General features: G+C 40.9%; 1 protein-coding gene across 10 annotated transcripts in view; it reads left to right on the top strand.

Moving 5' to 3' along the window:
* The window catches only part of LOC136828667 (ATP-binding cassette sub-family C member 5-like), a 323,720-nt gene that overhangs the window by 226,203 nt on the left and 71,300 nt on the right, over positions 1-26,217 (top strand). For all 10 annotated transcript variants that reach the window (XM_067086736.1, XM_067086729.1, XM_067086727.1 and 7 more), the window contains 5 exons: positions 3,301-3,497; positions 3,894-4,043; positions 8,592-8,718; positions 8,885-9,033; positions 17,619-17,752. In XM_067086736.1, coding sequence (XP_066942837.1) covers positions 3,301-3,497; positions 3,894-4,043; positions 8,592-8,718; positions 8,885-9,033; positions 17,619-17,752 — 757 coding nt within the window. The remainder of the gene's footprint in view (positions 1-3,300; positions 3,498-3,893; positions 4,044-8,591; positions 8,719-8,884; positions 9,034-17,618; positions 17,753-26,217) is intronic.

The following is a 26,217-nucleotide window of genomic DNA, read 5'->3' on the forward strand; positions in this document are numbered from 1 at the left end:
AAAATGTTCAGTCTCTCTCTCTCTCTCTCTCTCTCTCTCTCTCTCTCTCTCTCTCTCTCTCTCCTTGTATATTACTGATGCTACCATTTTAAGCATACTGTACCAGGGATTTTTTTTTAAAAACAATAGTTAATGTCAAAAATACAAAGTAAATTTATACATATAGTTTACAATATTACTTTTCTCTAGGACAGACTTTTTAACTTTGACGTTTTTTTAACTTTCATAAACTTTGATGAAAGTTATAAGAATGTAAATAAAAAGCAGAAATGTAATGATTGTTGCATAATGAGTATGTTTTACAAATGTTTAAGATAATAGATAATTAGGTAGGCAGTATTTAAAGGTGATGCTTAAAGTTAGACATTTGATGAAGAAAAGACAACTGGTATGCTTTATTACTTTATGATAGTATGCTGATATCATTGGGGGAAGGTGTGACAATACTGCAACCAGACCCAGCATGCTTAGGTAAGTCACTGTAGAACTTTTCCCTAAAACATAAGTTCGTATTTAGTTTCTTGTTCTTTGCCACCAAAACCTGAGGGGTATTTGAAATAAAGAATGGGGCTGGAAACTTTTTTTTTTTTTTTTTTTTTTTTAACTTGAGAGCTTAAGCCATTTCGTCACCTATCAATTTCTTTTTAAAGCTCGCTGAGGATGAAACAAGCAGCTACGCTATCAGAAAACAGGTTTTGACTTACGAAAAACCTATTTTTGGTAGTCAGTATTGAGTCCAAAACCCTTCCACTTCCTGATGAAAAGATATGAGATCTGGGGTAGGGATCATCCTGCAGTGACCAACAGAAAGTTATGGCTTTTTGGTCCTTTTGCTGGTCCGTTTGTCAACAAAATGGTGGACTGTGCATGCACGATAATCACTTCTTCTTCGAGCAGGTTTTGACGAAAGAAAACTGGGTACAGCTTCGCTAAAGATAAAGGAAAATGCCCTCTTATCTTTGAATCCATTATATATTTCATCATGTGTCATAATGTTTATCATTAAGACACATTACCTGGCCAAAAGACCAACTAAAAGAGAATTCTTTGATATTAGTGTGGTCACCATGGAGCTTTGACAGACCCATGGACGGTAATGCCTTGAGGACTCAACAGCAACAACCAAAAACAGGTTTTTCCTACATCAGAACCTCTTTTGGTAAACTAAAGTGCCAGGAAATATCAGAAAAGACATGTATACCTCACAAAAAGGTACAGCATCTCCCCATCTCAGTACATCTTGTAAATATTGTGCCATAAATATACTCAGAATTTGATATTGATTTTAGTACTTATCTGTTATGATATTGTGTGAGCTGTAATTATAATTTTACAAATTAAAATAAAACAAATTATTAGAAAAATCATGTATAACTTGGTAAAATTAGCATATTTTTATGAGTGTCTTGGAAAAGAGGCCCCACACAGGGTTGGAAATATTCAGTGTCAACTTCCTGTGGAAAGTAGAGAAAATTTTTAGAAAGTTTCTTCTTATACCATGTGCATTTGCATATCTTCCTCTTTCCATTGATGTGTTTTCTTTTTTTTAAACTGGCCAACCTTAAAGTTTGCCCAGTTTCAGGAGTGTGCTTAATACTGTATATATTTTAGCCTGGCCTGTAAGGGTTAAAGTAATGTCAACTTTAATAAAACTTATTAAAAATTTGCCTATTGACAGTGGTGACTTCCATTACTAAAAATAGTGATTTTTAATCATCTTTCACGCAATGTAGAAGGTCTTAAGATAGTATGGCACTGAATTTATTAAGCTCTGGCTGAAAAAAAAAAAAATTGTCATGCAAAACGTTTTGGAACAGACGAAAGCAACATCCAATACTGATGAAATCAAAACTTTACTTAATTTTAAAATGTACTGCAATTGTAAATAAAGGTAAGATGCATTTTTAACCCAGTTTTGATAATTTGCAAAAACAAGTAGCTCCTAATTAAGGTTTATTCAACACATATATGGCGATGATAATGTCGGTAAAATGCAATCAGCTGATGTATTTGAGAATGTGAACATTATCAGAATTAAAATGGTGCATGATCGCACTGTCCATGTTTTATAATACAACATGACAAGTACAATATAACTGAATACATTAAGTGTTTTGGACAGTGCAATCATGTGCCATTTTTGTTTTTAAAAAAATGTGCCATAAATTAGAATATATACATTGCTCTCCATGACAACACCAAGAAGCGTCCATACATGCCATATTAAAATTTCATTTTGATGCTTTTCTAGAATTTATAGCAAATTTATTTAAAAAATATTTTTTAAGGACGGAATCTCAGATGTTGAAAAATGGATGATGATTATAATCAGCATCAGACTTTCAAAAGGGTTAATTATTTGTTGTGGGTTGCTCTTGGAGTATGAGCCCAGCTGGACATAAAATGTATAGACGATTTTTCTAATATAATTTTTTCATAAACAGATCATAGAATGTAGATATGCACTCTTCTAATACTTGAAGTCACAGAAAAGCTATAAATGACAGTTTAAAAATGTAATTTTATCAACAGTAAGTTGTGTTGAAGAGAGAGGATGTTCTGACAGAAATCTCTAGAGGTACAGTTAGATGAATGTAGGAAGAACTCGAAAATGGAAAAAGAAAAAACAAGAGAATAGATCATTAAAACAAAAAAGGCATCTTGGGTAGCTGAATGTGTCCAGAGGTCTTTAGCAGACCTCCAACAACCTGTAGACAAGAGCCATATGGGTAGAAAGTCATCTTAATTTAAACTAGCCTGCCATGGCAAAACAAAGAACAGATGCCAAAACTGGTGACTAACACGAATAAAGCAGAGTTTTGTATCTTGTAGGTCAAAAATTTAAAGGCATCCACTTTGAGAAATATCTTACTGCATAGAGTATCAGGATCATTTTAGTTGAATGTGCGCACAGTTGACCATGTCAAATTGAGACATAGGCGCTTCCAAGAAAATGGTTTTTCTATGTGATGAACACTTTCTTCCTTAGGTGAAATATTTGAGAAAGTACGGGCACAGGATTCTATTTGACAAAGAGATCAATTGCACTTGCCATGCTGGTGTAGTTCCTGAGAAAATTAGGAGCAAGAATGAAGAAAATGGAAATATTTTTTGAGATATAGCCAATATGTATTTGAATCTTATTGAAAGTATAGCTGTTACCCCCACACCCAGAAAAAAATATTGTAATGTGAAGTAGTAACTCGCAGAAGTCCACATCTGTTGTTTAAGTAAAGTACATGCTGAATACCTGATTAATTTGGTAATGATGATGATGAGTTTGATGTATCCATTGTTCAGGGAGAACTTCTTGGTGTCTGTGGTGGTGTCGGTGCTGGAAAGTCCTCATTAGTATCATCTCTGCTCGGTCACATGCGATTACAGTCAGGATCTGTCAGTGTGCAGGGTTCAGTTGCATATGTTGGTCAGCAGCCATGGATTTTGAATGCAACATTCAGGGACAATATTTTGCTGGATGAACCCTTCGATGCCAAAAGGTAAGCTTGTTACTATAAATTTTAGTTTTTGAATTACCATATAGCATCTCTACTGTAAAAGTATGGTCAGAGCTAATGTTATAGTATTTCATAGCACATCAGAAATAGAATTTTTGAGCATTGGAATGTTAGTGATAGATGTTTATAAATAATTGTGTTGTTGCATTTGATCTTTGTTGGATCTTGATCTTACTATTTCCCCTCTGTATTAGGGTATATATTACTAGTTAATATGTAATTATTAAGTTTTTTTTTTCATTAGTATGCAGTATTCTGTGAGAAGATAATCTCCTGATTGTCAGTTTGACTCCACTGTTTAGTTTACAGTGACAAGTTTGAAGGTATAGTTTTGATTGTTGCTTTTACTCCATATTTAGCTTGAATTTTTATTGGCAGATACTACAGAGCTATCCATGCATGTAATTTGTCTCAAGATATTGGAGTTCTGCCAGCTGGAGACTTCACTGAAATAGGAGAACGTGGAATTAACCTGTCAGGAGGCCAGAAACAAAGGCTCTCACTTGCTAGAGCTTTATATGCAAATAAGTAAGTACAGTTGGTATGGTGACTGGACTGAATATACAATTATAATAAATAGTATTATAATAAATAGTATTTTAGTATTGCTGAAACCAGAGTGTTTTAGGTACAATATTGACCTTAGTTTCATTGGTAAGTCAACCAGATTTATGGGCTGGACTTGAATATTGGTTGTTTTTGTAAATCCTAATCCTTCATATAATGTAACTTGATCCCAGATAAATGGCAATGTACTGCTCATATAAATATCCTTATACCAGAAGGTCTCATTATGTAAAACATTAAGAATTTAACAAAAATTTCAGTTCATTATAATTGTTGCAATCTGTTCACCCCCTTTTTCAATACATGAGTAACATCAGTTTGCCATAAGTACTCTTGCATTGTTGTACTCCAGCCATCTGCCCTGACTACTTAAGGAGGCCAGGCTGAGACCTTAGCCTCAAAGTTATGTAATTCAAACTTAAGCTTCAGCTGTAGAGAAATGGATCAATTTTCTTCTTTATTACTGTAACCATATTTCTTTGATGTCCTTGAATTTTGCAGTCTTAGCAAAATAATTAGTTAAAAGAGGGAGGCTTGCTGAGCTGCCATTGATTCTAATTAAAAAAAAATGTAAATTTACAGAGATTAATTGGGACTGAATACTAAAGATCCATGCAAGTAATAAGCCTGGAGTAGTTATTGAATCTTTGGCAGTCAGTAAGCACTGCTTTTGGCAACAGATGAATCACAAGCATAACCAGAGTTTAGGCGTGACTGCATGGATGAGCTATATGAAAGATGTGAGTTGGGAATGCAACTGTATCTAGCTGCCACAAGTGTGGCCAGGTTTAATGAATAAGTCTATGAGAGGCACTGTTACCAGATGGACCATGTCCTCTTATATCTTAGGACCTCCAGAGGCTTGGCCCCTTCAACTATAAAGGGCTACAGGGCTATGCTTAGCTCAGTCTTCAGGCACAGAGACCTTGACTTATCTGCAAATCAGGATATTTCTGATTTAATAAAATCTTTCAATACAAGTAAGTATAAGAGGACAGAACCAGTAGCCTGGAACCTAGACGTGGTCTTAAAACGGTTGTCTCATCCACCTTTTAAGCCTATCAGCACCTCTTTGCTCAGGGATCTGACTAAGGAGACCCTCTTCCTGGTGGCTTTGGCAACAGTTAAGAAGGTTAGTGAGTTACAAGCAATAGATAGAAGGATCGGGTTCTCTGGAGGAGACGCGATCTGTTCTTAAAGCTAGGATTTCTTTCAAAGAATGAGAATCCTTGTAAGCCCTGGCCTCGTTCTTGTAAGGTAAAAAATTTGGGTTAAATTCTAGGACCTGAGGAGTTTGCCCTGTAAGGGCATTAAAATTATATCTGAAGAGGACTGAGAAGTTAGAGGGCCCTCAAGTAATTTGTGGACTTCAGTCAAGGATCCTTCACGCCCTCTTACGAAGAATGCTACATCTTTTTTCCTATGAGAACTCATTAGAGAAGCCCACTCTCAAGTAGGAGAAGAGCTTGTACCTTCTCTGAGTGTTAAAGCACATGAAATCGGGGCAGTGGCTACGTCCTTAGTATTTAAACATAATCTATCTCTGTCAGACATTCTCCAAGCAACGTTTTGGAGATGTAAATCAGTATTTGCATCCCACTATTTAAGGGACGTGGAAACAGTTTTTAGTGAATGCAGTACTTTGGGTCCTTTGTCAGTGGTTGGCATGGTGTTGGGAGAGGGAATATAGGAAGCATCCCTTCCATCCTTTCTCTTTGCCTTGAGCTATGGATTTGAGTCCTAAGGGAGTCTGGGGGTACTATGTACTGGACAGGGGCAACTTTGCATTACTTACTAGCGTTCGGTGATGTCCTCCGCTGTAGGTCTGCCAGTGATGTAGTGGGCGATCCAGGGCCATGCCCTCTCGCCTCTACTGAGTAAGATGAGCGCCAACCGGAGGCAGCATCTTCCTGCAGCAGCTTTCTTACTAGGTAAGGAAACAATAAGCATTGTCCCAATGCTAGCAAATTTTCTGTTCTCAAATTCATTACAGTATACAATGTTTTGGGGATAGAGTAGTCCATGTATCCCACCTCCTATCAATGTGGAATCAGCTGTGCAATTACTTGGCAAGTCACTTATATAAAAATGAGATTTTTATAATAAAATAAAGTTTTATATATACTTACCAAGTAATTACAGAATGGGGTCCCACCCTCCTCCCCTCGCGTGGACATAATGGCATAAGCAAATTGAAGCCGTTTGCTTAGTTGTTCCTCTTCCCCAAAAGTGGGCTGAGCTAGACACCTACACCAAAACAAAAGAATCACTACTGCAAGTTTCAAATTTTAGCTGCCAATACTAGAAACATCAGCTATGAAATTACTTGGTAAGTATATAAAAAAGGGATTTTGACAAAGGAAAAATCTATTTCTGGGGAGGGCCCGTGTCACCCGGTGAAATAATCCATTCAGCACTTATTTCTAGGTAATTCTGTTGCTAGATACCAGAGAAAGCTAAATGTAAAGCTGGGGTTACTACCCCAGAGCGAGTTCAAAGAAATGGAGTCGTATATGGTAAAGGGTGAGATTGTCACAATCACGGGACCCTGCCCTATAAAGATTCCCAATGTCAAAAGTCCCAATGAGAGGTGCCGATACAAGCCCATGCACTACTCGCGGACTGTACACAAGGCAACACTAGTCGCATTCCATGTTAGCACCCACCCCACTAGAATAATGTTTACCATGGGAGGGAGAGAATGAAAAACAGGGGTGGGTCACCGGGTGACACGGGCCCCTCCCCAGAAATAGATTTTTCCTTTGTCAAAATCCTTTTTCTGGATTGGGGACCCGTGTCAGGCGGTGAAATAATAACAGAGAAATAAATATCATTCTTATGCTATTAAAGACTTTAAATAGAGACGTTGAAAACTAGGGGAGAATTCCACCCTGAACATTAGTAAGGTCCTCGAAATTCATGTAATGAAAATAATGTAAGTGGCCACTGTCTAAGATCATGAGCTTTGGAATTGAACCTGAATAGGCTTGTATTAAGAAAATACTTGCTGCCTAATAGCAGACACAATGATATTTTATTATAAAAATGTAATTTTCTTAATACACTATACAAACCTGAAGTTCTTTACACTGATGGCCCTCCTCAGCCACCTGTCACTCTGGTACCAAAACAACAAAGGGGAGTGCATACTGACAGGTGGGCAGGGCTTCCTCTTACCTGTTAATTAATGACTCTGTCTGAAAGTTAAATAGGTGTTCCAGCGTGCATTTGCAAGCTAAACCATAATGTAAAGAACTTCAGGTTTGTTTGTTAGGAAAAAAACAAATTACTCTCAGAATTTGCTGTTTTAAGTACCATGTAGAGCATAGGTACTTGAAACTTATTAGAATTCAGTACTTCCTGTTTGGTTAAAAAAAATGGGAAGCTAGATATATATGAGAAAAGTTCCTTCATGCTAGGCATAGGAAATTGACACTGAACTTGGAAAATTCCTTTTGAGCATCTTAGGATGAATTTGCTAAGAAGGATTTTGCCATTCCATTTTAGTTCTCAGTATGTACAGTATAGGCAGAAAGGCAAAGGGGAGTGCATACCGACAGGTGGGCAGGGCTTCCCCTACCTGTTAGTTAATGACTGTGTCTGAAAGTTAAACAGGTATTCTAGCATGCATTTGCAAGCTAAATCCTATGTAAAGAACTTCAGGTTTGTTTGTTAGGAAAAATACAAATTACTCAGAATTTGCTATTTTAAGTACCATGTAGAGCATACTGTAGACACCCCGGGATTATGTATGTAATCAACGGATAGGTTTGCTTAAAAAGCAAATGGGTGTTACAGACTAAATACACACACAAAACAAAGCCACTACAACATCTTCTAAAAACATAACAAACATCTCACACGTCTCAAACTCTCGACCTACCCACGCAACAACTTCTCGCTGCTGGGAGAAAGGGCGTTGGGTCTGGTATGATACATGTAACATACGCTACCGGGGTCTAAGCGATGTCAGGCAGGGCAGCCGATCGAGACTACGGTCTACCCCAAAGCCAAATCAAAAGTCCTTCAAAAGAAGGCATCGTGCTTACCCCATACAAAAATGGGAAAAAAGCACGTTAAAAGAAGAAGTAGAGCATAGGTACTTGAAACTTATTAGAATTCAGTACTTCCTGTCAGGTTAAAAAAATGGATAGCTAGATATATCTGAGAAAACTTCCTTCATGCTAGGCATAGGAAAATGACACTGAACTTGGAAAATTCCTTTTGAGCATGCTAAGAAGGGATTTGCTATTCCATTTTAGTTTCTCAGTATGTATAGGAATGTTTTTTGTTTCAGTTAGGTAATAAGGCAGTTTACTTGCTTTTTCATTTTTCAAACATGGTATGGAGGAAAATGTAAATTTCATTTAAAATTTTATGAATCAATTTTCCTTTTCTTGCTTTTAAGTATAGAATTCTCAGAATGTCATACTTATATCAGGCTGATGTTTCAGCTTTATTTTCTTTGATAAACTTTGTTAACCTTCATATTTTGTTTCTCCTATGCAGAGATCTATACCTCTTGGATGACCCATTAAGTGCAGTTGATGCTCATGTTGGAAGTCATATCTTTCAGTGGCTTATCAAGGGGGCATTAAAGGATAAGACAACAATTTTTGTAACTCATCAGTTGCAGGTGTGTGAATTGTCGTAATTACTATAAAGGATATTTGATTTTAATATAGTATGAAATATATATGAATATAAAATTATTTAGGAGATATAAGTATTATGGCATACAGTATATAACTTTTCTTGTGCTACGCCCCATTTTCAAATACTATACAGTACTTGTATTTCAGTATCTTCCTCAATGTGATCGTATTTTGTACCTGAGAGAGGGCCAAATTGCAGAATTAGGAACTCACCTGGAATTGATAAAAGAAACTGAGGAGTATGCAAATCTCTACAGACAACATATGGAATCCATAGCAGAAGAAGATAAAAAAAGGTGAATTTTAAATGTTGATTCTTTGGATGTCTACTCATTATGGATGTGCAGTAGTTTGTTTCTGATTGCTTGTCCCATGACTTAGAATGCTTCCAGTGACAAAAACTTTATTCAGAACATTTTGATTGTATAATTTTGGGTTGATTATATGTCAAAAAAATACTGTGCTTAAAATACAAAAGGATTATTAAAATGCATTTGTTACATAGTAGTAACCCAGTTATCACCAGTGTCCGTGGCATTGATGTGGAAGCTCCAGTAGAATAATAAGTAATGAAATACAATTCTCTCAATCTTGCACAATGATAGATTCCCAGGGAAGAAGATTTTTACATAGAGCAATAATGTATAGTAAAAGTTCAGACCTAATCCCAGCCCGAGAAGAACCCTAAAAGAGTTCAGAGGTCTGGTTAAACAAATCATTTATAACTAACTAACTCTTAGTCCAATCATGCCTAGTGTAAGAACAATGTGAAACCAGTATAAAATGAATTAAGGAAAATCATATTTTACTTGAAAAACACTCATACCTACTTGAACATGTAAATTTCTCTCTCTCTCTCTCTCTCTCTCTCTCTCTCTCTCTCTCTCTCTCTCTCTCTCTCTCTCTCTCTTTCCTAAGTAAAGGACTTAGCGTCGAAAGGCCTCGCAGCACTCCAGTGTTTCCGTTTCCTTTGTGGATTTTATCTTTATTTATATAATTTATATTATATATATATATATATATATATATATATATATATATGTATGTATATATATATATATATATATATATATATATATATATATATATATATATATATATATATATATATATATACAGGCAGTCCCTGGTTATTGGTGGGGGTTCTGTTCTGAGGGTGTGATGATAACCGAAAATCACGATTTTCAGCACTTTATCGGGGCTTATCAGTACAGAAAAGCCACCGATTTTTGGTTATCGGTGCCTCTGTTAGGTATGTATCGGCCCCAATACCCAATTATCAGTGCTGATAAGTGGAATCCAGCGATTTTCGGCGCCGGAAATTGCCGATTTTCATTCGCTACAAGCGAAAAATCAGATACGATTTTCATCGCTACCTGACATATATATATATATATATATGTGTGTGTGTGTGCGTGTACAACAGGGTTTGACGTAGGAAAAACCAATTCTTGGTAGCCGCTGTTCGCCCCCAAAGGAGTTACACTCTTATGGTGCCCCCAGGGGTCTATAAGACAGACCAACGAATTACAAAGAAGTTTCTTATACAGTGGTTCCTTGGCATACGAATAATTTGGTATTTGTATTTTCGTTATATTAAGTAAAATTTGTGAAAATTTTTGTTTCCGTGTACGAGCTAAAATTTCTATTTATGAGCTGTTTGGTGGAATCTGGCGTGCGGCCAGCCAGGATTGTGGGAGGAGAGACAGGATCATCTCAGGCCTGGGTGATAGGGGAGGGCCATGTGGATGTAGGGATGGAAAGAGGTAGTGGGAAAGCGATAAAACAGCTGGGATGATGGTTCTCTTTTCTAAAAGTCAAAGTGGGGATGAGTTATTTTTACAGCACTAAAAATCCAAAAAAGTAAGAGTCATTCGATTGGTATTTCACTATATCAAAAAGAAGTGATTTGGGTGAATCAGAGTGTAAATGAAAGCATGTGGGCAAAATGTAACGAAAGAGAAAAATCATCCGAGCCCAGTTCCAGTGGTACAGCTGGGAAGTCAGTGAGAAGTGGACCCCCGTCTCCCACCCAATAACCCACCACAATCCCCTCCATCTCCCCTCCCTCTACTGTCACACTCAGCTCAGTCCCGAACACTCACTCAAGGTAGGACTCTTTTGATTTTTTGTTGTTACTATATTGCATTTGATTGTTTTTATGTTGTATCTGCTAAATTTATTGCAAAATTCCCTTCTTTTATTTTATGTGAATTGTTACTACTTTTATGTACATACAGTAATGATTTACTGTCTCTTCTCCTCCCCTCAGTAGTATAAATGCTCCCTCCTTCCCTCTATCTCAGGTCAGCTTTGCATCACTGCTGTGAAATATGATATTGTTCATCTTTTATGTTAAATTTTGTGAAATGCTTCATTCTTATATTTATTTTGTTGAATATGTTTATCAATAAATTATATATTGTGCTTGTGTTTAAAATAATTTTATTAAAGTGGGTACAAAGGGTGGATATGGGGGAAATTCTTGAGTGTGGGATGAATTGATTGAATTCCTATGAAAGCAGTCCCCGTATATCGGCAATTAGGTTTTTCAGCACTTGTCTTGCTACAAAAATCGGCGAATCTCAGTGCTGATTTCCGCTTTTTGGAGCCAATAATCACCTATTGGTGTCGATATATACCTAACAGAGGCACCAGTAACCGAAAATTGGCAGTTTTCAGTGCTTACTGGTACCAATAAGACCCAAAAATTGCAGAGTTTTGGTTATTGGCGATTTCGCTTTTCGTCACCTCCATTGGAATGGAACCTCCACTGATAACTGGGGACTGCCTGTATTCCTTATGGGAATATTCATGTCAATATACAACCATTTCAGTATAAAAATTGGAATTTGGAATTATTAAATTTGTATACCAAGGAGCAACTGTAGTTGGTCTTGGCCAGAATAGTGCTTGTTGGCACAGTGACAGAATATAAAGGACTCAGGACAGGAGGGCTCTGTCTCCTGGCCTACAACGATTTACCCAGACTCTGTGTCTTACTTGCTCAGATGTGACAACAATGTAAGTCGTGTAATCTTCATTACACACCAGATCTTTGTAAGATAAATGTTCACCCCAGTCCCAAGCCCTTTTCATCAGGGAAAGTGGGTGGGTTTGAGGACTCATAGTGGCTACCAGGAAAGAAGCTTACAAAAGATATTGACAGATGATGAAATAGTTTTATCTCCTACTAAATAAACCCCAACAACCCATATTAATTTTTGGTCCGAGTTATAGTCACAGGTTATTAACCATCGTCTTTATTCTGGATACCCATAGGGTTTGGCAATAAAGAACAGGAAACAACACATGAACCAATATGTGTATTATCCTTATGGTTCAAAGGTGACTTACCTAATTATGTCGGGTCTAGCTGCAGGATTATTGCACCTTCCCCAACAATATCTTGGCATGACCACAACTCTCATGGCAATAGTGTTTCAGGAAGTTTATATTCAAGGTAAAGTCACAGGTTATCAATAGTTTTCTTTATCCTGGATACCCATTCAGGGTCTGGCAATAAAGAACAGGAGACACACGAACCTATAATAAATGTATTATCCATTGTGGTCGTAATGTGACACCTAATTAAATTGGGTCTGGTTGCAGGATTATTATGCCTTTACCAGTTCAGGAATACTGTTTCTAATAACCACTCCATACACTCGAAGACGACTTTGAGGGAAACATTTCTGAAGAAAGTTAACGATGTACTCTCCTTTCGGATGTCATGCGACTTAGGAAAGGAGTGAGGGTCTGCCTTTTTAATGAGGCCCACTAAAATAATCCTCATCCCATGTATAGAGAATGATTTGTTTGTGCTAAGGTGTAGGAACAGCAGGACCATCTGAGATGTTTGCCATGACATCTGGGTAAACCTTAAGTGCTTGAACCAGGCATAATATTTTATATGAAATATTGAGCTCTTTAATCAGAAAAGGGGATTTTTAATAAGAAATATTTTCATTCTTGGCTAGGAATGATAGACCAGGAGACAACAGCAAATGATAACTAGGTGTATGATTGGTGAAATGTTGTCCTTGACTAGGAGAGCCCAATACACTAATCTGAGCTCTTGATGCCCAGGCAGTCAAGAAGACTGCCTTTTGCAACATATGAGTTGTAGTTGTATTGGGGTCATGAATTGAGGGGATGACAGGAGTCTAAGAACCTTATTCAGGGACCAGGTGATGGGAAACCTTGCAGGAGCTGACCTTTGCAGCATAAAAGACTGGAGAATGGAATTAACAATTTCTATATTAGGATAAATTCTAAACTATAAGTCAAAGGTTCTGCCAATGCTGCCTTGTATGCCATCATTGTTGAAATAGCAAGGTGATTGACCTCAAAAGATAATCAAATTTAAAACTGTTTTAATAGATTTCTACTGGGCTCTCAGTGTGGAGGTAATCTAACCACACTTCCCATACAGACTGGTATCCTGGATAGATGAAGTCTGTAGTTTTGCACTAGGTGCCTAGCAATATTAGGCAAATAATCTTCACAGTAGATTAAATTTAAAATTCCACATGAAGTCACAGCTCAGAAAGGAGGCTGTGTGGATGACTTGCCCTCCTATCTGGGGTAGAACAATGGAATCTGTTCTCTTGCCTGTTGTTGAATAAGGAACCAATGACCCTTTGGCTAATTCAGCGGTTTTGTTGAATGTTAGTGGATGGTGCAAAGCTTTTGAAATCTGAGACAATGAAAGAAAAGTTATGTTGCCATCCATTTGTTAGTCATGTAGGAATGTATCTCTTGCTATTACCCGAGTGTCCAGGTTCAGAGACACATACACCGGAAGTTGATGGTTCTCACATGTGGCAAACTGGTCCACTTCCAGATTGTGGAGACATGTTAGCAATTACTGACTTGAGAGGAGCTCAGCTTGAGCCTAACCCCATTACATAAGAAATTGCAGTCATGTTGTCTAGGACAAACAAAATGAATCCTTTTTGGAGATTTCAGTTTTCTGATATGGAAAGACAGCCAATAGCCCCAGGAAGCTGGTTTGACACTCCCTTCAAGTAGGTGACCATCTTCCCCCTAATTGACAATCCTCTCAATGGCCTCCCCAACCCATCAAGGAGGCATCAGTATGTATTATCACTCATACGAACAGTGGAGTCAGGTCAGCCTATTTGCCAGAGACCCCCTTCCAGGTCCACAGACAGCGTATGTTCCCAATCTCAGATGAAAGCGATCACAAAGCCTTTTCCTGCATGTGAGAGCCAGACTCTGTTAAATCCTATAGTCACAATCTCAGGATTAGATCTACCATGGAGCCAAACTGTAATAGTCCCAGACTTCATTCCAATTGTTGTTTGGAAAAGCTGGGCTGTGCAAGGAATCTACGAAGTCCTTCCTTATTCCGGTTTGAGTGTTTTGGGAAGAGACATCTGGCAGCAAAGAGTAGCCCAACAAAGTCTCAGCCTCAGAAAAAGTCTGCTGGATGTAAGGTGGGACTTGTTCCTATTAAGAAACCTTTTGACTGGGGTCTGTTGACTACCACTCTCAGGTTTCTTCAGCACTCTTCTCTGATGGCTCCCCAGATTAGCCAATCATCTAGGTAGGCCACCAGTTAAAATCTTATATTCCTGAGCTCCCATAAAATAGGTGGAGTATATATAAACATTTATGCAAACAATATGTTTGTTCATATTTGATGGGCCAAGGATCACCTTTTGTTTGGAGGAATGCTTCTTGGGAACCCTGAAGAGTGGTGGCAAATAAAGCCATCTTTCTCCATGGTTCCCTTTTAAAAGGAGGGGTTTTTGGAAAACACTACTATAGAGGGGAAGGGTGCGACCATCTCTACCCTAGCCCATTGTGAATTATACTGTCTCTCCCAAGAGGAGGACTTTCACTGTATGTTATGTTGTAGAAGACAACCCTAACCATGCAAGTCCTATGAGGCTCCACCTCTTCCCTTCCTTGTAATATGCAGTCCAGGGTTTGATTATTCGTTCCCCTAGTAGAAGTGTCTTGTTTGCTTTAAAAGGGCCACTGATGCTATTGTTGTCCTTCATTTTGTTGTCAGAGGGGTCCTTTAGTAGTTACTGTAGGCTTGTCTGGCTCTGATTCACACCAAGCTTTCTTAGGCTAAGGAAGAGGAAACTCTCAAGGGTATTGTTGTCTAGATTCCCCATTTTCAAGAACAGTACTGTATATATATTGTGCAATTCTGTTTTTGGGCACATTCAGCGAGTTGTGTGACAATAGACTCTTCAAAATGGGGCCCAACAGATAGGGGAAGAAAGCAATAGGAAGGTTACATTGGGGAGCAAAATGTTGGAGTCCACCAATGCTTCCTTTCAGGCTATAATGCGACACTCCAGAAAGTCGTAGAGCACTCCCAGTAGGGCCCACATAAGTGTTTTGGCTACTGCAGTGAACATTGTTCTGGAAGCTCTTAAATTAAGTGGACCCTAGCATATAATTTAGCCATGGCTGTCTTGAGATTTTTCTCTTAGGGGTCCCAAATTGCTGGGTAGCCATGTCCAGTGGGAGCTTTTTCCTCTCGTAAAGGAGGACAAATGTTGCTCATTCCTTTGTAGCACCATCAGATACTGGGATGTTGGGGACAAATGGCTGAATTTCAGCCAAAAACTCATATCACGGTCAAAACAAAATTCTGATATTCCGTCTTCACGTGATTAATTATTTCAAAAGTGGAGAGACAGAAAGCAGATCCCTACCAGAGAAAGCTGATGCCTCCCAGAGAGGTTATTGGTTCTGTAAAATTGTTGTTGTACTGTATTTTCCATCAAACTGGAGAAAAGTTGCTTCTATGGCTTTCATTAATATGGTTGTTTCCATTTGGCTGTCATTGCCATATTATTAGGCAGGATAACCATCTCCTTCAACAGTTTCTGAATTCCTACTGAAGGAGGGACCAAGCACTTTTCAGTATTAGGAAATACCACTCTGTCCCAAAATTCGATTTGCTCAACCTGTCAGTCAGTTTTCCTTTCATTAATGAGGTATTTTCCATCTGGTGAAAGGATGCACAACTGAGGTGAATCGCCAAGGGTTACCAGTATCATTCTCAGGGGCAGATATTGGTGCCTGTACTACATTCTGATTTAAGATTTTATTATAAGACCTGGTCTCAATTGTTACCAACTGGAGCTCTGGGAGTAAGTAGGCTGTGTCTTATCCATTCTGAATTCAATGGGGGATCTAGACAACTGATTCAAGTGGTTTTCCTTTAGGCCCTTGCATCGGCCAAGAGAGTAGGAGAGTTGCATGGCCTATGTTACCTTTTCCAGTATACTGAACGGTGGAGATAAGTCTCCTTCTCATTTGACCCATGGTTTGTGATCTCCTCATTTGACCCAGGGTTTATGACTAAGAGTTAAAACCCTTAATTCCAGATTGAGACTTACTCCTTCCTGGTCCTCTCCCTTTAGGATTTTTTTGGTAAGGAACTGGAAGAAATTATACTGTGCCTAGCTCATGCCCTGAAATGCTATCTGAAAAGGACAGAAGGTCTCCATCTGGAATGGAGGCGTCTTTGTGAGCACAGGAAAGATTAAAAAGGAGGTATCGAAGAACACTGCCATCTTCTGGTTAATGGAAATCATATCATGAGCATGTGTTGGTAAATGCCGCAGACAGACCCCCACCACACCCATGCACTTACAGTCTTCGAGGTGATGGACATTCTCTAGCATTCTATAAGAACTTTATGGTTTGACAAGTAATGAGGGATGTGGTCTTGCAGAATCAGACTACCCTCTCCTCATTCTACCTAATGGGTATCACCCACAAGTCCATAGATACACACTTGTTAAGGGCCTGTGATGGCAGCTCAACATAGTGTGATTACCAGGACTCCTCCAGTCATTGGCGTTGGAGAACTTAAAGGTTATTTTGGTTTGTGTTATGCTTATGATTTTTAAATTTATATTTTATGCTATTCTCATTTATATTTTCACTGTACTTTCTCACTTTATAGTTTTAAAACCCAAAAAAGTGAATGCAATCGTGCATAAGGTACGTAGGAATGCAGAAACTCATTCTCTGGCATCGGAGAACTTGCTACAGCTTGTTTTGGTCTGTGTTGTTACATTTATGATTATTTTTATTCATATTTTATGCTATTCTCATTTATATTTTTACTGTATTTTCTCACTTCCTATTTTTACAACCCAAAAGATAAACACAATCCTGTAAGTAGGGTACGTATTTAAGCACGAACTCATTTGCTGACATTGGAGAACTTCCTACAGCTTTAGTTTTGTGTTGTTGCGCTTATGATTTTCTCTTTTATATTTTATGCTATTCTCATGTTATTTTTACTGCATTTGCTAATTTTTTTTACAACCCAAAAGATAAATACAATTGAGTGCATAGGGAACGTAAGTACGCACACAAGTAGCGCCAACAAACAGTAATGTCAGGTTTGTGCAGTGACTCGGAAAATTTGGAACTGTGCTAGCCCAAATGAGTCTAGTATTAGTGATGGAACCTGATTAATGATTGCCGGATTGGTGATGGTTGACCTGTACCAAATTTTTTAAGTAATTTGTATTTTTCCTAGATATACCAACCTTAACCTTTCATATTGGTGAAAACCCTCCGTTGCCTCCTTGCTTTTTCTACCAGTGAGCATGTCATGCGAGTGAAAGTTCAGTTGGGCAAGTCAGCCAAAGGAGGCATATCCTTCACCCCACCTTATGGATATTTCCCATACTGCAACAGTTAGTACACAGGCTAGGTCCAGCACTTGCACAAAAGGTACTCCAGATATGAAAGGATAAGGTATGTATACTTAGGAAAATACAAATTATTTTTAAAAGTATGGTATTTTATAGATATGGATGCCTTCATAAAATGATGCTGAGTATACAATTTGTATTCTTTGTGATTTCAGGGAGAAGGATTCTGAAAGCACCATTCGAACAAGGCAGGATTCTGTTAGATCAAATGATAGCTTACAGAATGGTGTCCATCATAATAGTCCAGAAAAAAACCCAGAAAAAGAAGAAAAGAAGGATCAGTCGAAAGGTAATTATAAAGTTTGGACTTTTTGTAGGTGGAGTTGTTTTTCTTGTACAGTAAGAATATTTATTCATTATGCCTAACATAGTAACAGATTGTATTAGGTGCAGATTCATGATGGATTACACCCAGTCCTCACTTGGTTACATGGTTAGGATCCAAAGACCAGGTCATTAGGTGAAAATCATCACTATGCAAAAATGGGGGTAGTTTAAGCCTTTAAAACTTTATCCAGTAATGTTTTATTAAGTGTGACTTAAAGAAAATATTTTCTGGGTTTTCCGACCTGTGTCACCCGTGAAATAACCTTTCAGCACTTATTTCTAGGTAAAGCTATTGCTAAATATACCAGAGAAAAGCTAAAAAGCTAAGCCGGAGTTACTACCCCCGGTGCGAGCTCCATGATATGGAGTCGTGTATGAGAAAGGGTGAGATTGTCACAATCACAGGCCTCCGCCCTGTAAACATTCCCAATGTCAAAAGTCCCACCGAGTGAGGTGCCGTTACAAACCCCCGCACCACTCACGGACTGTAAACAAACCGGCGTCACCCACATTCCACTTTTAGCACGCGTCCGCTATTGTTGTGCTGTTCTTGTGTGCGCTTGATTTGATTGTTTCGCTATGGCATCCTCCTTGGATTCTTCACCTAAGTTGAGTACCATCTCTGTATTTTATTTTAGGCGGCTGAGGCTCCTTATTTCCCTCCAATTTAATAATTAGAGGGATTTAATTGCCCGTCTCATCCCCTTCTCCCGACGCCATGTGACCTTCAGTCGGTGCGCGATTATGTCGGGGCTTCGTTCCCCTTCCTTTTCTTTTGTTGTACCCTTTTGCTTATTATTATATATATATTCAATTGGGTTTTTTATATTATTGTTATCCTTCTCTGGAGAAGTTTTGGTCATTGTCGTTTAGGCTACGAGTTTTCCCCCTCGGGCCTATCCGCTATTTATCTATTATTATACGTGTTATAATTTGGACCTTCACTTCCTCCAGTGCTTGGATATTTTATTTGAGATGGTACAATTATGCTTATCTAGCTTATTTTAAGCCTAGCGCACGGATGTCTTTGATATTTGCGGATTATATCCTGTAATTTTTATCTGGGAGGTCGGCCATTTTCCCTCCGCGCTCATATCGCGTTGGGCTTGGTCTTCCCTTCTACATATGTTCTTATGATTAGTTAGATCATTATTATTTTTGCCTAGGATAGGTTAACTTTAGGCTAGTGGAGTAGATACTTCCCCTGGGCTTCCTTCCTCAGCCACTGGCTGTGTTAGGCTAGCCTAGGTTGTGGCTTTGGCGATCTCTTCCTTGCTAGGAGAGAAGGTTTGGTGTGTAGGAAGGTCCATAGTTGGAGCTCCCCTTATGTGGCGTTTGGTTAGTGAGTTGGGCTTGCGCTTCTCCCTCTCCCTATTTCGGCCTTTCCGTTTAGACTCTACAGTCCTAAATAAGGTTAAGCTGGAATAGCGAGGGTTTCTCGCGTAGCCTACCTTCATCCGAACCACATCTTCGGGTTATTCTCCATCTTCATGTTTACCCCCTCTCCTACCCCATTCTCCTTCCTCCCCCTCCCCACCCTCTCCCACCCTTGGTTCGCTTTCATATTATATGTTAACTTACCAAGGCCCGAGAGTTTTATCCTATTCCTTTCGCCATAGCCTTATATCCCCTTCCTCTGCATTGATTGGTCTGTTCTCTCGTTACGGTCCCGACCTTACCCGGTCACACCCTTCGAGACCACAGTCGGGGACCGGGGGTGCTACCACACCCCTGTTTCCCATTCCTTTCTTTGCTTTTGGCCTTGAGTGTTCCCCGTCTTCTTCTCTCTCAGTATCGTTTGTACATGTTCGTCCGATCACAGGGAGAAGGTTGGATCTCATGGCGCCCGGGGTGTGCTTACCCACCCCCTGGTCGCTACCCTGGATCCTTCACTCATGGCCTATACCACCCCCCCTCCCCTCCTAGTGTCAGTACGCGTTTTTCCCAACCGAGAGTCGTTCTTAGAACAATATCTCGGGTGGAGAGAATTTGTGTTCAGGTTGCCAGTTAGTGTTTCCCACCTGACTGTCTTCCGTCGTTCACAAGCTATGACATTTATATTCGTTCTTTTCACTTAGAACACCTATAGTCCCAATATCTACTCTCCGCCGGCAATCTATCTTGGTGTTTTCTCTGCTAGGTGGTCGGATGTCCTTGTCGCCTTCCACTCCGGTGGGTATGGTGTTTGGTCGGACGGTGCTCACTACACCTCCTCTGCCATCACCGTATTGAAGTACAGGACTCCCCCCGGCTCCAAGCGGAAATATCCACTTTTATAGTTGACCTTTCCCTAGTTGCAGATATGTTTATTCATTTTATATATATATATATATATTATATATTATGTTATATTTATACACTACCCTTTTGGGACATTTCCGTCTCTCCGGATTAACTCCGGCGGTCCCTTTAGGTTTTCTTGCATGTTCCAGTAGGCCCCTTAACCTCCCGGTTCACTCCGGTCCTATCTGGATATTGTTTTTACATAATATATGTATATTTAATATTTATTATTTAATTATTGTTTTGTAGATTAACTGTCCTTTTAGGACCTTCCCGTCGCTCCAGATTAACTCGGTGGTCCCTCTAGGTAGTTAATCGTGGTACGCCAGTAGCCCCTTATTTTCCCGGTTAACTCCGGCGGGACCTACTTGGATAACTATTATACTAAGACACTGCTCCGGCAGTCCTATTAGCATACTCATATACCGGTCAACTTACAGATGGTGCGTTGTCAGGAGCAGGGGTGCACCGCTGTGCTGAATCAAGCCAGCGGGCATGAAGTGTGCAGGTCCCACTCGGTTGTGCAGTCCACGTGGGGACCTGACTGTCTGGCACCCTGATGGTTGTGAGGTGTGCTACGCCCTATATGAACAGGTTCTAGATGAGTCGGTAAGTTAGTTTCCACTTTTCGATTCACGTTTAACCTCAGTTTTGTCTTTTATGGATAATTGTAACATATTCTCCCTTTAGGAGGCTCAGTCACCTGACTTTCTCCCCCCTTCCAGATTGACCGCAGCTCTTGGGACTCCTCCTTGTCGACCCTTAAGACCTGGGTCAGCGGCTTTGGGAGGAACGTCAGGGCAGGGAAGCCCTACATCCTGTCCAAGGACGTCTGCAACGTTCTCTTCCCCGGCGCCTGGATCTCGGCTTCGGTTGCGGACGAGATAGCCGCCCCCTTGATCGCTGGGATCCGGGAGATGACGCAGCCCTCCCAGGAAGAAGTCGCTGCATGCGGAGTTGTCGCCGAGGATGTTGCGGCCCTTAACCTCGACCTTGAGCCTATGAATGTGGACCTGGATTTGCAGACAGGTAAGGGGGTAAGTGAGGCAGGTGACCTTCTTTTCAGTTCTCCTTCTTCTACTGCTTCTTCCTTCCGAGGATTTGTGAAATCCTCTTGCCTTATGGACGGTGCAAGGTCTACCGTCCCTAAGGTCAAAACTGTAAAGAAAAAGACCTTAAAATCCCAGAAAGTCCGCTCCGAGGTTCCCTCGAAGACGTCACGGCCCCCCCCCAGCCATGTGCCGTCTACGAGCAAGGCCTCTACTTCTGGGAAGGGAGCACGAGCCAAACATAGTAAGGAGGCTCCCACCCCTCCTTCCTTTGATGCGGAAGCGTTCGCAGAGCTTCTTATGAAGCAGTTTGACAAAAGGGTTGACGACAAGCTGTCGCAACTCTCAAGTCAGCTGTCTTCATCAAACGCTTCAGTGCTCTCATTGTCAGAGGAGGTTAAGTCGCAAAGGACTCTAATCTCCGGGTTCATGAGTGGCGGAGCGGCCAACAAACCCTTCTCCGTCCCGGACACTTCCAGCCTGCCTCCTTTTGATAAAGGAAACCCCTGGCGCCTGACCCTCTTTGCCCCTCAGCAGGAGGGTACCCTCACTATCGAGGGCCTAGGCTCTCGCAGGCTGGAGGAATTGGAATTCTTCCCTCCCAACCTGAAATCACCTTACGCAGGTTATGCCAGGCTCACTGAGGAGGCATGGATTCGGTCCGATAAGGTCCCCAAGGAAACTGTCATCTTCCCGAGGGACCAGGCCCAGTCAGCCCTACTACGGACCTTGTCAGAGTGGCAGGCGGAGAACACTAAGCTCACTCCGGCAAAAGGTGCATTCACAATGTTCTCTCTGGGAGAAGCTCTCCCCACCCCGTGCACCTCTAAAGTGGCCTCCCTCACCAACCAAGCTTGTGTAGAGGGTAAACCAGTTCCTCATCTCCGGGAGATAGATCCCACCTCTCTTGTCTTACCCGGATTCTCAGTATTGGGCAGCAGCTCGGGATACCTTCTGGTTACTCGGCTGGACCCTGACTGCGCCTCTAACCTCTTCAGTGAGCAACTCCCTAGAATCCAGGAGTCGCTCCTGAAGGCTGAAGCGGAGTCTAAGGACAGGCTCAGTAGGTCCTTAAACTCTCTGACTTTGGCAGAGGCAACGTCAGTTGTATTTAGTGAAGATCCACTATTCCAGGTACTGACGAAATCTCTCTTGGGGAGTTTTCAACAGGACCTGTATGACTTCGTCAAGGCCCGGTTGAACTGCCGGAAACACATCTTTTCGGCAGCTTCCATCCGTCATGAGCCTAACAGGCTCATTAAAAGCTCCATCTGGGAGCTAACCTCTTCCCCCAGGAAGAGGTTGATGCAGTCTTAGCCGAGGCAACTAGGGCCAACCAGAGTCTCCGCTCCCGTTGGGGTTTATCCTCTAAGAGGAAGCAGTCTGAGCCCGCCGGAACTCATCCCAAGCCAGGGAAGAAGTTCAAAAAGTTCAAACGGCTCCCAACCCAGACTGTATTGCAGGCTGTCCAGGTCCCCGTCCCTGGTCATCCCTCAACCTCCCAACCTCAACCTCAACCTCAGTATGTGCTGGTCCAACCAGCCCATCAACCTCTCGCTGCCCCTTCATACGTCTCCTCCCCAGCTTATAACGCTTCTTATGAAAGCCAGGGGGCATTTCGGTCTATCCAAAATGCAAAGGGAACGAGAGCTAGAGGGTACTTCCGAGGTAGAGGAACATCCCGCTCCTCCTCCAGAGGAAGAGGAGGCAGAGGATCCAGAGGAGGCAGGCCCTCTCCCGCACAGTGATATCTCAAGTAGGCGGGAGGTTATACCATTTTCGGGACCAGTGGAACTTCAGTCCCTGGGCCCAGAGCATAGTCTCCAAGGGATTGGGGTGGAGTTGGTGCAGAAGTCCTCCCCCCAGTCAGGTTCCATCAATCACCCTCCAAGGCTCTGAAGGACTTTGTGAAAGATCTATTAGTAAAGAGGGCAATAAAGAAAGCGAGACATCTGAAATTTCAGGGCAGACTGTTCAGTGTTCCAAAGAAGGGTTCCAGTCAGCGAAGAGTAATTCTAGATTTGTCTCGTCTAAATTCCTACATTCAATGCGACAAGTTTCAATGCTTACAATCTCGCAGGTTCGGACCCTACTGCCCCGTGGAGCCGTAACCACCTCTATAGATCTTTCAGACGCCAGTATTATCACGTCCCGATTGCGAGAAGGTTCTCTCCTTATCTGGGGTTCAGACTAGGAAATCAAGCATACTCATTCAGGGTCATGCCATTCGGTCTCAATATAGCTCCCAGAATCTTCACCAAACTGGCGGATACGGTAGTTCAGCAACTCCGGTCTCAGGGGATCATGCTAGCCGCATACCTAGACAATTGGATTGTTTGGGCATCCAGCGTCAACGAATGCCGGAAAGCAACAGCCATGGTAATCGGCTTTCTAGAATCACTGGGCTTTCAGATAAACAAGGAGAAATCCCGCCTAGTGCCGGAGAGTCGCTTTCAATAGTTAGGAATCCAATGGGACCTGTGTGCACACAGACTATCTCTTCCGCCGGCCAAACGGAGAGAAATAGCAAAAGCAACCAGACAGTTTCTCAAGAACAAGAAAGCTTCCCGTCGTACCCAAGAAAGAGTCTTAGGTTCTCTTCAGTTTGCTTCAGTAACGGACCTTCTTTTGAAATCCAAACTGAAAGACATAAACAGGGTATGGCGGAGTCGAGCCAATGTCAGGTTCAGAGACAAAGTATCTCTGATTCCACCGATTTTGAAGAAGAGACTCCGGCCTTGGACGACCGTCAAGAGCTTATCGAAATCAGTGCCCCTTCAGTTTCCTCCGCCATCTCTAGTGATTCACACCGACGCTTCCCTAAGCGGTTGGGGAGGATACTCCCAACACAAGAAGGTACAGGGGACTTGGTCTACCATGTTCCGCCAGTTTCATATCAATGTTCTGGAAGCCATGGCAGTCTTTCCAACCCTGAAGAAACTGCGTCCGAACAATCGGATTCATATAAGATTGGTCCTGGACAGCGCAGTAGTAGTACACTGTTTAAACAGGGGAGGTTCCAAGTCGAGTCGGATCAACCAGGTTATGATAGCAATATTCTCTCTAGCAAACAAACACCAGTGGCATCTGTCTGCTACCCACCTTGCAGGGATCCGGAATGTCATTGCAGACTCCCTATCCAGGAGTCGGAATGGTCCCTAGACAAAACTTCATTCAAGTGGATTTGCAATCAAGTTCCGGGTCTCGAAGTAGATCTCTTTGCAACAGAATGCAACCACAAACTACCTTGTTATGTTGCTCCCAACCTGGACCCTCTAGCTCACTCCACAGATGCAATGTCCATAGATTGGAACAAGTGGAAAAGGATCTACCTCTTCCCTCCAGTAAACCTGTTACTGAAAGTCCTTCACAAGCTCAGGACATTCAAGGGTCAGATAGCCCTAGTAGCTCCCAACTGGCCGAAGAGCAACTGGTTCCCACTTCTTCTAGAGCTGAAGCTTCGGTGTTTGCAAATTCCCAACCCGAAACTGACACAAATAGTACAAACTCAGACTGTGTCAGCTTCCTCAAGAATTCAGAATGCCCTGGCTTTGTGGATTTCATGAAGTTTGCAGCTCAAAGGGATGCTAATATTGATCCTATTAACACTTTGTTCCTAGAATCAGATAAAAGGGAATCCACTCTTAGACAATATGACTCAGCAGTTAAGAAATTAGCACTCTTCTTAAAAGAATCTGAAGCTACTGTAATGACCACAAATTTAGCTATTTCATTTTTTAGGTCATTATTTGAGAAAGGTCTGGCCTCAAGTACCATTACTACAGCAAAATCAGCTTTGAAAAAGATATTTTTACACGGGTTTAAGATTAACTTAACAGACTCTTATTTTTCGTCTATCCCTAAAGCCTGTGCTCGTTTGAGACCAGTAACCCGTCCACATTCGGTTTCCTGGTTCTTAAATGATGTTCTTAAGTTAGCCTCAGAAATAGATAATCATAATTGCTCTTTCACTAACTTATTGAGGAAGACCTTATTTTTGATTAGTTTAGCTTCAGGTGCTAGAATTTCTGAACTGTCTGCCCTGTCTAGAGAACCCAATCATGTTGATTTCCTTCCATCAGGTGAAGTGTTGCTAGCTCCTCACCCTAAGTTCCTAGCTAAAAATGAAGATCCTCGAGATAGGTGGTCTCCTGGAAGGTCATCCCCTCCCACAGGACCTGTCTTTATGCCCAGTCTTTACCCTGAAAGCCTATTTAGACAGGACCTCACACGTAACTTCCGGGCCTCTATTTGTAAGGGAAGGGGGAGGAACCATTTCTTTGAAAGCCATTAGGCAACAGATCCTGTACTTCATTAAACATGCAAACCCAGATTCAGTCCCAAAAGTACATGACATTAGAGCAGTGGCCACCTCCACTAACTATTTTCATTATATGAATTTCGAGGATCTTTCAAAATACACGGGGTGGAAGTCTCCCGTAGTTTTTAAACGCCACTACCTGAAATCACTAGAAGCTCTGAAATTCACTACAGTGGCGGCAGGGAACATAGTTCCCCCCTCAATTTAATTCTCTTTGTACTCAGTCACTCTCCTCCCTCCTACCTGCCTCATTTATTCCCCTTAGGTCATCTCCAGGTCAGGCATGCTTCACAGCCTTTCTCCTGACCATGTCATAGTTTTGTCCTGTCTATTTGTTTAATTTAAATGTTACATGTATTATCTTGTGGGACATAGTTTCCCCACCTTAGTTTTAAGTATATGATTAGTACCTAAATTTGCACTTTTATATACTCTTTAATCTAATATGATTTTGTATTCATGTACCATTAATATTGCATTAAAACTAAGTATATTTATTATATCATTATTATATCTTAATACCACATCTTGTTACTGGGATAATTAAAACTCTTGTGGAAATTTAGTTTTATTACTTTCCTCTACAAGTCTCCTTTTGTTTCAGGATGGTATTTTGATTTCTCTGTTATTATTTCACTGGGTGACACAGGTCGGAAAACCCAGAAAAAGGATTTTGACAAAGGAAAAATCTATTTCTGGGGAGAGACCTGTGTCACCCGGTGACCCCCCCATGATTTCTTCTTTCCCCCCCTGGTAAAATACCATTCCAGTGTG

This window comes from Macrobrachium rosenbergii, chromosome 43 (assembly GCF_040412425.1).
Source record: "Macrobrachium rosenbergii isolate ZJJX-2024 chromosome 43, ASM4041242v1, whole genome shotgun sequence".
NCBI lineage: Eukaryota > Metazoa > Arthropoda > Malacostraca > Decapoda > Palaemonidae > Macrobrachium > Macrobrachium rosenbergii.